The sequence below is a fragment of the Hyperoodon ampullatus genome (genome assembly GCF_949752795.1).
Source record: "Hyperoodon ampullatus genome assembly, chromosome: 4".
NCBI classification, from domain to species: Eukaryota; Metazoa; Chordata; class Mammalia; order Artiodactyla; family Ziphiidae; genus Hyperoodon; species Hyperoodon ampullatus.
The window spans coordinates 26,967,801-26,980,528 of NC_136917.1; the positions used below are offsets into that span (position 1 = coordinate 26,967,801).

A 12,728-nucleotide genomic window follows, 5' to 3' on the forward strand; every position below is an offset into this window, starting at 1 on the left:
TCATTCAACAATACTTACTGAGTGCCCGCTGCCATAGCGACAGACACTGTGCTGGGCCTTGGGGATACAACAGCGAACAAAATAGTGTGTGTCTCTCCTTTGTGTCTTGAGGGAGGCCCTGTACAGACCAGGATTCATGAGCCCTGGGCGCTGTCTGCACTTGACTTGCTGTGTGACCCCAGACAGGTCACAGCTCATCTGTGTAGAAGAAAGAGTTGGGTCTCGATGGTCCATGATGCCTTGCCAGCTTGCTCACCCCTGGCTTCTGTGGTTTCTGATGATCACTCTTTTGCATGTCACCTCCTTTGATGGTCACCTGTGCGCAGGCAGCTGCACTTCCCTCATTATACCTGCTCAGCCCTACTGACGCCTCTGGGAGCTACAGCCTGCTTGTCAGGTTCACGAAGCATGTCATTGGTCTGGAGGATGGAGCCCAGCCTCAGCTGTGTCCTTTAATCTTAATCCATCTATTCAACATGGCGTTTGTGGTTTAGAGCTTGACTCGGGAGTCCAGCTGCCTGGATTTATAACTCTTCAGCGGTTCCTAAGCAAGTGATTCACCTCTCTGTGCTTGTGTGTCCTCTCCAGTAAAACAGTGACAATCATGGTGCTTGTCTCAAAGAGTTATGGCGAGGATGGAATGAGTTCAGGAATGTAAAGGGCTTAGAAGAGATGTGTGGCACATAGCACATCCTTTGTAAATGTCAGATGCTGTTATTATTATGGTCATTTTTCTCACCGAGGAGTTGTGGGCTGGGAGTCCAGCCGTGACCAAGAGAGACTCAGTCCCTGCCTCCAGAGTTCTCATACGAGGGTTAAGACCAACCATAAGCAGCTAAACCGAAATATCAAATATGATATCTCGTGGTGGTAATTGCTTCAAAGAAAGATAAAGCAGAACAAGACCGGGATCAGGGAAGGCTTCCCCGAGGAGGTGGCATTTGCGACCCAAGGAAATGAGAGAGTGAGCATGGGGGCATTTGGTGAAGAGTGTTCTTGAGGGCTAGAATAGCCCGTGCAGAGACCCTGAGGCAGGACCGTGCCTGGTGCATTGGAGGAACAGTGGGGAAGCCTGGTTGGTGGAGCAGAGTGAGTGAGGGGGAGAGAGGGAGGAGGGGAGGGTGGGGAGGTGATGGGGGCAGGTCGTGCAGGGCCATTGGGACAGTTAAGGAGTTTGGAGTCTTGAGGCCCATAGGAGGATTTTGTGAGGGAGTCACAGGGTCCAGTTTATATACTGAAAGGATTCTTGTATCAGTTACCTGTGCTTTGTAACAAATTACCCCATAGTTAGTAGCTTTAAAGAATAGTAAACACTACTTCCCACAGTTTCTGTGGGCCAGGGATCTGGGCCTGGTTTAGCCAGGTGGTTTTGGCTCTCATCTCTTGTGATGTTGCAGTGCAGACACTGGCTAGGGCTGTGTCATCTGAAGGCTGGAGAAGCTGCTCTCAACCCGCTGCTCTCACCTGGCTGTTGGTGGGAGGCCTCGTTCCCCACCACGTGGGCCCCTACATACGGCTGGTTGAGCCTCCTCACAGTATGGCTGCTGGCTTCTGCTAGAGCCAGCAAGGAGGAAGCCACAGTGTCTCTTATGACCCTCAGAAGTCACAGTGCCATTTCTCCCATATCCTGTTATTCACCCAGGTCAGCCCTATTTGGTGTGGGAGGGGGGCCACACAGGACATGGATACCAGGAGGTGGGGGTCATTGAGGGTCATCTTGGGGACCAGCTACCACATTCCCTCTGGCTGCTGTGTAGAGAGCAGACCAGCAGAGGTCATTGCCAGTGGACAGTAAGTCCCCTACATACAAACCTTCAAGTTGCGAACTTTCAAAGATGTGGACGTGCATTCACATGTCCAGTAAGTTAGTTCACGTGTCTGGCGTACCTTGTCACGTGTGTGCATCCTCTACAAGTGGTTGTGCTTTTGTGTTCTTTACAGTACTGTATAGAGTACAGTAGTACAGTATCTTTATTTCAAGCCCAGGATGTCCGGAAGCAAGCGTAAAAGTGGTGATGTAGCTGGTACTGCTAAGAACCGCCAAGCAATAATGATGGAAACAAAAGTGAAAATAATTGAGAGACTGGAGCCAGGTGAAAACATGGTAGACGTCACTCGTTCTTGTAACATGAATTGTTCAGCCATCAGAACAATTCTAAAGAAGAAGGACAAGATCATGGCACATGTGAAATCTGCTGTACCAATGATGTTGACGATAATACCAAAGAAGTGTGGAAAAGAGATGGAGGAGATAGAGAAACTTCTCAATGTCCTTTATTTTTTTTTTTTGTTTTTTTTGTTTTGTGTGTGTGTTATCTGTGTGAAAAGTATTATAAACCTATTACAGTACTCTATAGCTGATTATGTTAGTTGGGTACCTAGGCTAACTTTGTTGGACTTATGAACAAATTGGACTTACAGAAGCGCTCTCGGAATGGGAACTCGTTTGTATGTAGGGGACTTCCTGTATGGGCCAGAGGCACAGAGAGGGCAAGTACCTTAGGGAAGGCCACACAGCAAGTAGGCAGGGTCGGAGCCGGGCTTTGAACCCAGATGCCCAGGCTGGTCAGCAGTTAGGAAACCACCCCCCACCCCCAAGGTCCTAACACTGAAACGAACAAGTCAGCGAGCGGCGAAGGGCGCCTCTCACCTGGCCTCTTGGTTTTCTGCTGCAGGTTCTTGAGCCCACGAGTCCCCTGGTTTAGCCCAAGCCCAGCGGCAGCGCCATGGTGACGGAGCAGGAGGTGGAGGGGTTGGGGCAGATGCTGGTGGACCCCCAGAAGCCCCTGCAGGCCCGCTTCCGGGCGTTGTTCACACTGCGTGGGCTCGGGGGTCCAGCAGCCATCTCCTGGATCAGCCGGGCCTTCAGCGATGACTCGGCCCTGCTCAAGCACGAGCTGGCCTACTGCCTGGGTCAGATGCAGGACTCACGCGCCATCCCCGTGCTGGTGGACGTGCTTCGTGACACCCGCCAGGAGCCCATGGTGCGCCACGAGGCAGGTGAGCGGCGGGTGAGGGTGCGGGCTATACCAGGCTGGCTCTGGAAGGGGTGGGCGATAAATATCTTCCCACGATCTCTGTCCCGGGTCTCAACTCTGCCACTGCAGCATAAGAGCCACCCTAAAGCCCAGTCAACAGATGGGCGTGTGGCCGCCAGCCAGTCCAACTTTATGGGCCCTGAGATTTGAATCTCACGTCACTTTTACGCGTCATAAAATGTGATCCTTTTGATTTTGATTTTTTTCTTTCTTTTTTTTTTTTTTTTAAATGGCTCATGGGCTTAGTTGCTCCGTGGCATGTGGGATCTTCCCAGACCAGGGATCGAACCCGTGTCCCCTGCATTGGCAGGTGGACTCTCAACCACTACACCACCAGGGAAGTCCCCTTTTGATTTTTAAAAAACCATTTAAAAATGGAAAAACCATTCTTCGTTCATACAAAGACATATGGTGTCTTTGGATGGTGACCATGGATGGTCAACCCCTGAGGTCACTCATTCAGTTCATTCACCGGACATGTTTATGGACTGCCTGCTGTGGGCCAGGCTCTGTTCTCACAGGGGACACAGACGGCAAACAAGATGGAATAGGAACATCCTTGGTGGGTCTGTGCAGCCGAGGCTGCGTTTGTATTGATATATCCAGTGAGCTCATAGCCAGCAGGGGGTATTGTTTCCATTTGATTGTTTTGGGGCCTTTTTCATATTCCCCACGATAATCTCCAGCTACGCCAGGCTGCCCTGGGGACCTCTCAAGATCCCAATCACCGATGCTGTTGGAGCTCTCCTTACAAAGAATGTTCGACCCCAAACCTCTCTTGTCCCATAAGCGCTGTTAGTTTGAGCGTGTGATTTTGTAGAACACCCAGTCATGTTACGGTGGAAACACTTATGTAAATGCTAAGGAGGAAAATAAAGCAATGGGCGGGATTCGGGTGCTGGAAGTGTTGCCTTTTTTTTTTTTTTTTTTGGCCTCGCCACAGGGCATGTGGGATCCTAGTTCCCCGACCAGGGATCAAACCCGCACGCCCTGCATTTGACGCGCAGAGTCTTAACCACTGGACCACAAGGGAAGTCCGGTGTTGCCATTTTTAATTGGTGGTTACCAATTAAAAGACCTGAGTGAAGTAAGGGAGTTATCTAGGTAGATGTCTGGGGAGAGGTGCTCCAGGTAGCAGGCACAGCCTTTGCAAAGGCCCTGAGGCAGGATGGTGCTGGTCTGCTGACCGTCCTTGCCCACAGCGCAACTTAAAAACCTTCTCCGGGTTTTCAGGGCTCCCCTTGATGGGCTTGACTCAGCCAACTGTTGTTGGCTCCTTGCCACCTGTGTCCCCAAGTTGTAATGACACGCTTGTCTGTGTCTCCCCTCTAGGCCATGAGCTCTGGGGGTGCGGGCCGGGGCGGGGTCTGAGTCTGGTTCCAGCAAAGCCTGATTTCTGGGGAAGGGACTCTAACTGTCACAGCTTCAGGGCTGGACCGGCTCCAGCTCCAAGCCTCAGTGGCTGGAGCGGCCCACCGGATACAGGCAGAGCGATGGGGAGGGGGATCACGGAGGAGGCGTTGGTGCTGGTTAGCGCCTCTCCACCCGCCGAGGCATTCAGGGCGTTTCCCACCCAACCAACACAAGCCCTCTGCCCTGTTCTTCTCAGGGGAGGCCCTGGGGGCCATTGGGAACCCAGAGGTGCTGGAGATCCTGAAGCAGTACTCCACTGACCCTGTCATCGAGGTAACGTGGCCCCTCCCCCACCCCCCCCTCCGTGCTTCGGGTCCAGGAACCAGCCTCAGACCCTGTGCCTGGTTGCCAGGATAACCACCCAGCCCAGGGATGCCGAGAGAGGACCACTGCCCCACCGGGCAAACCTGAACTCTTGATTCACATGTAGCACCTGCCCTGGTCGGCCGGCCCCGTCCCCCTCTCCCCTCTCCCGGACCCCCACCGGCAGTCCCTGCACCTGTGGGAGATCCCCCAACCCACCCACTTCTCCACGTCTGCCGCCTGGGGCCACCCAGCCTCGTCCAGGGTCTCCCTGCTGCCTTCCTCCTTCCTTCTTTTTTCTTTAAATAACAGCTTTATTGAGATATGTCACATACCATAACATCCCCCCTTTGAAAGTGTACACTTGGATGGTTTTTAGTACATCCACAGAGTTGTACAGCCATCACCACTATCTAATTCCAGAACATTCCATCCCCCCCAAAAGGAAACCCCACCCCCATCAGCAGTCACTCCCCACCCCCTCCCTGGCCCCTGACAACCAGGAACCCACTCTCTGTATCTGTGGATCTGCCTGTTCTGGACGTTTCCCATCAATGGAATCACACACCGTGGGTCCTTCTGTGTCTGGCTTCTCTCACTGAGCATCGTGTTCTCAGGGTCCATCCACGTGGTAGCGAGTGTCAAGGCTTCTCTCCTTTTCATGGCTGAGTGATGCTCCTGTGTGTGGAGGGACCACATTTGTTTATCCATCATCTGTTAACCTACTCTGTGCCTAAAGACTCACGGTTTGTCATCACCTTTAGGACAAAATCCCAAGCCCGCAGGCCCCAAGTAGTCTGGCCCAGCCACCTCAGGTCATCTCTGTTGTTGGCTCTTCCCTGACGGGTCTGGCACGTCCTGCCTCGGGGCCTTTGCACTGGCTGATTCCACCTGACGCCTCTCCCACTGGTTCTGATGTCACCTTCAAGCTAGCCCCTCCTGGCCCTCTGCCCCTGGTCACTCTCTAATCACAGCAGCCCCTGCTGGTTTGTCTCCAGTCTGGAAGGATCAGTTGGTCCTGTGTCTGTTGGCTCCACCCCTGCTAAACCGGGAGCCCTGGGGGCTTGGGGAGGGCCTGGCACATCCACCCCCCTGTCCCCGCAGGTGGCAGAGACGTGCCAGCTGGCCGTCCGGCGGCTGGAGTGGTTGCAGCAGCACAGCGGGGAGCCGGTGGCTCAGGGGCCCTACCTCTCCGTGGATCCAGCCCCATCTGCCGAGGAGCGCGACGTGGGGCGGCTGCGGGTGGCGCTGCTGGATGAGGCCCGGCCGCTCTTCGACCGATACCGAGCCATGTTCGCCCTGCGCGACGCTGGCGGGGAGGAGGCTGCCCTGGCGCTGGCCGAGGGTGAGGAGGGGCCCCGGGGGGCAGGGTCGGGGCCCCTTGGGGAGGCCCAGTGGCCACATCTGTCATATGGGGCAGCCCAGCGTCCCAGGGCACTTGCATCCTGGGGCCGGTACTCCTCATTATCCCCTCTTCTCTGTGGAGGAAGCCTAGGCCCAGAGAGGCAGAGATACTTGCCCAAGATCACACAGTGGTCCGAGCAGCAGAGTTGGGATTTGATCCCCAGAGGCCCTGTTTTTTTGTTTTTTGTTTTTGTTTTAAAACTTTTTTTGGCCACGCTGCGAGGCATGCGGGATCTTAGTTCCCTGACTAGGGATCGAACCTGCGCTCCCTGCATTGGAAGCACAGAGTCTTAACCGCTGGCCCACCAGGGAATTCCCCAGAGGCCCTGTCATCATTTACTTGTGTCATTTTCATCCCAGCTCTGCAGGGAGCCCCGTGCAAGCCTGCGGGGCTGTGGTTCCCCCACCTGAAAAGGAGGGGGGGGACTCGGGGAATCCTGGGGTCCCCTGGCACCCGCCCCCATGCCTGAGGTGGTCTGCTTCTGGTCCACAGAGCACTCAGAGGCCCCCTCTGCCCTCCTGGAGCTTCCTGTCTGGCAGAGGAGATGCCCGGCCATCAGAATGACCCGGGACCCAGGGGAAGCCGGGTGGGAGCACAGAGTGGGTGGGTGGTGGGTTTGTCCTTGGTCATGCTCGGAGCAGGGGCCGCACAGTCTGGCAGGCCTGCTTCAAACCAGCTCTGCCTGAAAAGTGGCATCTGATCGCAGGCAGGTCACTCCCAGGTCCGGCCATGGATCCCCATCAGGAGAAGCGTGGCCTGTCTGGCTGTGGTGGGGTGAAAGGCCCGGGATTCCCAGTGTCACTGATAAGACTCTATCGTGTGTGGAGTCGTGTGGGAAGAAACCCAGAAGCACAAATGCACAACGTGCCTGCAAATAGCACTGGCTGGTGTGAGGACAATGCAGAGTACAGAAGTCCAGGGAGAGGCCGGGAGGGACCCTGGGCCTGGGAAGGAGGAGGCCATGCCCAGTCCGGCCGGAGGGAGGGCGGAGTTCCCAGTGCCTGGCTGGCCCCTCGCTGCTTCTCCTGCCCCGTGTCTCCGGGCCCTCCCTCTGGGCAGCGCTGAGCACCAGGGCGGGGTGTCCTGGAGACGGGAACCCTTTCCACCCCTCTTGGACACTTCTGTCCCCAGGCTGCCCCGCCCCAGGTCCCCTCCTGTCCCGATGGCGCCCCCAGCCCGCAACTCTCTCTCCCGCAGGCCTGTGCTGCGGCAGTGCCCTCTTCCGCCACGAGATCGGCTACGTCCTGGGCCAGCTGCAGCACGAGGCAGCCGTGCCCCAGCTGGCGGCAGCCCTGGCGCGACCCACCGAGAACCCCATGGTGCGGCACGAGTGCGCGGAGGCCCTGGGGGCCATCGCCCGGCCCGCCTGCTTGGCCGCCCTGCGGGCCCATGCAGCAGACCCCGAGCGTGTGGTGCGGGAGAGCTGCGAGGTGGCCCTGGACATGTACGAGTATGAGACGGGGCCGGCCTTCCAGTACGCGGACGGGCTGGAGCACCTGCGCCCACCCCCCTCCTAGGGCCGCGCCCGGCTGTCTCCCTTGAGGACTCTGCCCATAAACCGTGTTGGAATGAATTGCATCTCGCTTCCCTGCCTCCCAGCTGCTTTCGCATCTTGAACCCCCGAGTGGACTGCAGGCGCCCCGGGGCCAGGCTGAAGTCTCTTCTCTGCCCCTCTGAGTGCAGGGCTGCAGTGTTGGCGTGGGAGGGGTATCTAGGGGGTCCAGGGACAGGGCTGTGCTCTGGGGGGTTGGGGTGCTGTGGCCCAGCTTCTCTAGGAATGAGGGGGTGCAGGGAAAGGTGCTGTGGGCAAACCCGTCCCCGTCGGGCCTGGGCAGGGTCTGGGGGCGTCAGAGAGCTGTCCTTGGGCTGGGCAGGTGGTCCCTGGTTGGGGTGGCCTGGGCTGGAGCTCAGGGAGGGACAAGCAGGTCTCAGGACATTCCCCAAATGGACTACTAAATTATTTTTGCCAAGCGATGACTCTCAGAGTGTGTTGGGGGGCCTCTGGGGTGAGGGTCAGCTTCTCTAAAGGAACATATCCTAAGTGTGAGGGGCCAGGGCGTTTGGAGAGCTCAGCTCTGGGATCTGCCCTGCCCCAGACACTGTATGACTGACACAAGCCTGTGGCCCTGTTTCACATCAGTTCCCAGGGGTAAAATCTGCCCAGCCAGATCCCCCAAAGGGGGTGAGGGGGAACAGCCCTGTATCCTGGCCCTCTCCAAACGTCATCCTCACCTACTCCTATTGGGGGCATAGGGGAAGGGGTTTAGTGGTATGACTAAGAGTCCGGGCTATGAGTTCCCATCCTACCTACCTCCCTTACTTCCTCCTCATGCAGTCTCAAGCAGCCCATTTACCACTCTATAAAATAGGTGTTAACAAGAGAACCTAATTTTACATGTGACGCATTTTCCACACCAAGCAATTCTCCGTTTCTCCGTGGATGTCAGCTGGGTGTCCTGCAATTCAGTTCAGTTCTGACACTATCTACCCTGGATCATTGCAGACCCTCCAGGTTCAGGGTTCAGTCCTGCAGGACTACCCCCACTTCAGATGCAGGTCCCAAGTCCGGACCTCCCATCCTTCTGACAGACTGGTTATGAATTGGGGTTCCCACCACCCCCTGCTCACATTTGATGATTTGCAAGAATGGCTCACAGAATCAGGAAAGCACTTTACTTAATCTGTTTATCATAAACGAGGCAAATGAACAGCCAGATGAAGAGGCACAAGGTCTGAAGGGTCGGAAACACAGGAGCTTCTGTCCCCGTGGAGTTTGGGGTGGATGCTTTTAACCTGCTCGGAAGCTCTCCAAGCCCCTTCCTGTAGGATTTTTATGGAGGTTCCATCACGTGGGCATGATTTGGCAAATCACGGGCCATTGGCAATAAGCTCAGTCCCCAGCCCCTCTCCTCTCCCTGAGGGGTGGGGCTGAAAGTTCCATCTCTCTAATCCCAGGGTCAGTTCCCCTGGCCACCAGCCCCCATCCCGAAGCTGCCACGCCCCTGCCCTCATTAGCATACACGCAGGCGTGGTGGAAAGGGGCTGATTATGAACCACAAAGGAGGCTCCCCTCTCCCCCATCACTCAGGAAATTACACGGTCCTGGGAGCTCCAAGCCAGGAACCAGGACGAAGACCAAACAGATCTCTTGTTATCTCACAGCGTCACCCTCGGGCGCTAGCTGCGGGCCCCCTCCCCCATTTATCCCCTGGCCCCCAGCCCCTCTCGCCAACTCGGCCACCACTTCAGCCTTTCTCCCTTCTCCAGTTTTCCCTCTGCCCGTCAGCATAGACAGGCTGTATTTCTTTTTCTTTTTTGAATTTTATTTATTTTTTATACAGCAGGTTCTTATTAGTTATCTATTTTATACATATTAGTGTATATATGTCAATCCCAATCTACCAATTCATCCCATCACCACCCCCTCCGCCATTTTCCGCCCTTCAAGCTGTAATTTCTTAAAAACATGAACCACCACCATCCACAGCCCTTCCTGACTTCATGACTTGCAGCTCTCTCAAACCTGCGCCAACTAGGACCGCCCCTCCTGTCCCCAGAACCGTCCTTGCCCACAGGTGACCTCCCAGTGTCCAAATATGGTGGTCACATCTCAGTCTGCGCCCTCCCCCTCTCAGCAGCCTCTGACCCGGCCAGCCACCCTGTTCCTGGGAAATTCTCAGGGACTCCGCCTCTGGGCCCGCCTCCATCTCCCGTTCCTCTCCCTCACTGGCCCAGGGCTGAGTCCTCCGGCCCCACCCACACCCCCGCCCGGGCGGTCTCATCCACTCTTGGGGCTCGAACCCCATCTATGTCCCAATGACGCCCACTGTCCTGACTCCAGCCCGGGGCCTCCTCTGAGCTCTTGACTCAGGGTCCAGTTTGGACATCTCCACTTAGATATCGATGAAGCATCCCAAACTTAGCATGTCCTTAGAATTCCTCATGTTACCTCCCAAAGTGGCTCCTCCCACAGGAAATGGAACCTCCATCATTTCAGGTGCTCAGCCTGCAAACATCGGGGTTTGATCAGTTTAAGATCTACCCCAGCTCTGTCCATTGCCCCCCACCCCCACCCCTGTCCATTGCCCCCCACCCCCACCCCGCCAAGCCTCTGCCTCTACCTGGTCCAGCATCATTATTGCCCACCTGGACCAGCTCAATCCCTCCTCCCCATCCCTGGCTCCCATCCTCAGCCCACAGTCTGTCTTCCCCAGAGAAGCCACCCGAGGGCGCCCGTGAGCACCTGAGTCGGGTCCATCGTCGCCCCTACAGTCTGTCTTCCCCGCAGCAGCCACCGGAGGGCGCCCGTGAGCACCTGAGTCAGGTCCCGTCCAGCAAGCCCAGCAAGGTGCCCCAGGGCCTTTGCACCGAATGTTTCCTCTGCCTGGAAAGCTTTGGTACTCCCATGGTCGGTTCCCTTCCTCCTCTGGGTCTCTGCTCAAATGTCATCTGAACATGGCCTTGGCTGCTCTACTGTGAGAGGCTGCTCTATTAGACCATGGTCTCCCCCCACAGTACCCTCAAACCACTCTTTGCTTTCTAACACAATATATCATTTACTCTAAGGTTATGCATTTCTCAGAGTCTATCTCTCCATCTTGAACGTCAGCTCCACGAGAGCAGGGATTTTCCCAGAAGAGGGAGCATCCTGTGCAAAGGCCCTGAGGTGGGGATGGACGTGCAGGGTAGCACCTGGCATGGTTGGAGCTGAGCGAGGGAGGGGGCCAGTGGGCGGAAGTGATTTGCAACGTGATCCATCCAGGCAGATGGAGGCCGTGGGGGAGCCCCAAATCCTCTTACCCAAAAGCTCCTTAATACTTCCGCCTGGCGGGTCACCACCTGGCCAACCCCTGCTCCAGGTGGCTGCCATGCCAGTGCTGGCAGTCGAGGAGGGGATGGAGGGCTGGAGCCCGGCCTCGCCACTCTACGAGGAGTACCGCCCACCGCCGCTGGACACCATCCGCCTCCCCAGGTACGCGCTGTACCTGCTTCTGGCTGCATTCGTCGTGGTGGCCGTAGCCTATGCCATTGTCGGGCATCTCATCAAGGACCTCGCCCACGACCTGGCCGGTGAGCCACTACCCACTACGAGCCTGGCTTGGGCTAGTGCTGGGCCACTTGGTGGGGGGGGTGTCCGAGGGCCTCTCCTTGCCAGGGAGGGGGCAGAGGGTGGCCGGGCCCGGGGATGCTCCTCACCAGCCTCCTGCCTCAGACTGGGCATTCGGCCCGAAGCCGCACCAGGAGGATGCCCCCCGGGAGCTGCCCGAGAGCCCCGAGGATGAGAGTCTGGAGGAGCTGGACCTGCAGCTGGCGCTGGCCTGGCGGGTTGACGAGGACGCTGCTCGGGGCAGCGAGGGGGCCCCCGCAGAAGCCACCACCCGGCCCTGCCACCACCCCTCCATCGCCTTCAAAGACCCACCAGCCCGAAGCTCCTTCTGGAAGCTGGGCTGAGCCGGGCCCTGCCCTCCAGCCTGGGAGCCGGTTCCAGCCCCTTTGGCGGTTGTATAAACCGGACTTGTGCCCATCGGAGCCCTTTTACCTTTGATCTGCGCTGTCTTGACAGCGAACGTTCTCTTTCTTGGCTGGTGGACTCCAGTGGCTGGACACTGATTTCTTTTTAATTAATTTATTTTATTTTTAATTTATTTTTGGCTGTGTTGGGTCTTCATTGCTGTGCGCGGGCTTTCTCTAGTTGCGGCGAGTGGGGGCTACTCTTCATTGCGGTGCGTGGGCTTCTTCTCATTGCGGTGGCTTCTCTTGTTGTGGAGCACGGGCTCTAGGCGCGTGGGCTTCAGTAGTTGTGGCATGTGGGCACAGTAGTTGTGGCTCGCGGGCTCTAGAGTGCAGGCTCAGTAGTTGTGGTGCATGGGCTTAGTTGCTCTGTGGCATGTGGGATCTTCCTGGACCAGGGCTTGAACCCATGTCCTCTGCATTGGCAGGCGGATTCTTGACCACTGCGCCACCAGGGAAGCCCTGGACACTGATTTATTTCCACACTCTGGTTTCCCCCATAGTCCCAGAGCCTAACTCCACCCGGCCTCCACCAAGCCCTTGGCAACCTGTAAACCAAAAAATACTAAGAAGATTAAAAATAATAATAACAACAATAATAGTAGCCAACCCTTAGCTAGAGCTTCGAATGTGCCTGCTGTTGTATGCTAAACAACCCCTTTCCTTGTATTAACATTATCTCGTTAAATCCTCTGAGGTATGATTTATTGCACCCAATTATCAGATGGGAAAACAGAGGCACACAGCCCAGAAATGACTCGGTCAGAGTAGAGAGAACGTTTTGTGGAAAGAGGCTGGCCCAGCGACCTGCCTCGGAAAGCAGAAGCCTGCTCCGCTGGGCTCCTCCACCTCAGAATCTTCTCGGCTCCCATCTCTCACCTCATTCCTGGTTCGGCAGCTGGATGGGTCTGTCTTTGGGGGTCCTGACTTCCTAACTAGACTGAGGGCTTCCTTCGCTCCTGAGTTTTGCATGGGCTGGGGCACACAATAGGAGCTTCACCTGTGCCTGCCTGGCTGGTCGAACTGGGCTTGTCCTGGGCTCCACCGAGTGGCCCTCG

General features: G+C 56.5%; 2 protein-coding genes across 2 annotated transcripts; both read left to right on the forward strand.

The window, feature by feature from the left end:
• The first annotated feature begins 2,684 nt into the window (after nt 1–2,684).
• DOHH (deoxyhypusine hydroxylase) lies at nt 2,685–7,737 on the forward strand. Its single transcript, XM_079702100.1, has 4 exons — nt 2,685–3,000; nt 4,648–4,724; nt 5,859–6,099; nt 7,357–7,737. The coding sequence occupies exons 1-4, from the start codon at nt 2,727–2,729 to the stop codon at nt 7,674–7,676; spliced, it is 912 nt and encodes a 303-aa protein (XP_079558226.1). The 5' UTR covers nt 2,685–2,726; the 3' UTR covers nt 7,677–7,737.
• A 3,290-nt stretch (nt 7,738–11,027) lies between these two features.
• On the forward strand, nt 11,028–11,610 carry SMIM44 (small integral membrane protein 44; the record flags this gene model as incomplete). The annotated part of the gene is made up of 2 exons (XM_079702853.1): nt 11,028–11,229; nt 11,372–11,610. The coding sequence occupies 2 exons, from the start codon at nt 11,028–11,030 to the stop codon at nt 11,608–11,610; spliced, it is 441 nt and encodes a 146-aa protein (XP_079558979.1).
• Between the last annotated feature and the right edge of the window lie 1,118 nt (nt 11,611–12,728).

Coding starts and splice junctions, on each gene's coding strand:
- DOHH (XM_079702100.1), top strand. CDS start 2,727: ATGGTGACGGAGCAGGAGGTGGAGGGGTTGGGGCAGATGCTGGTGGAC. Junction 4,725..5,858: donor CCACTGACCCTGTCATCGAG/GTAACGTGGCCC, acceptor CTGTCCCCGCAG/GTGGCAGAGACGTGCCAGCT. Junction 6,100..7,356: donor TGCCCTGGCGCTGGCCGAGG/GTGAGGAGGGGC, acceptor TCTCTCCCGCAG/GCCTGTGCTGCGGCAGTGCC.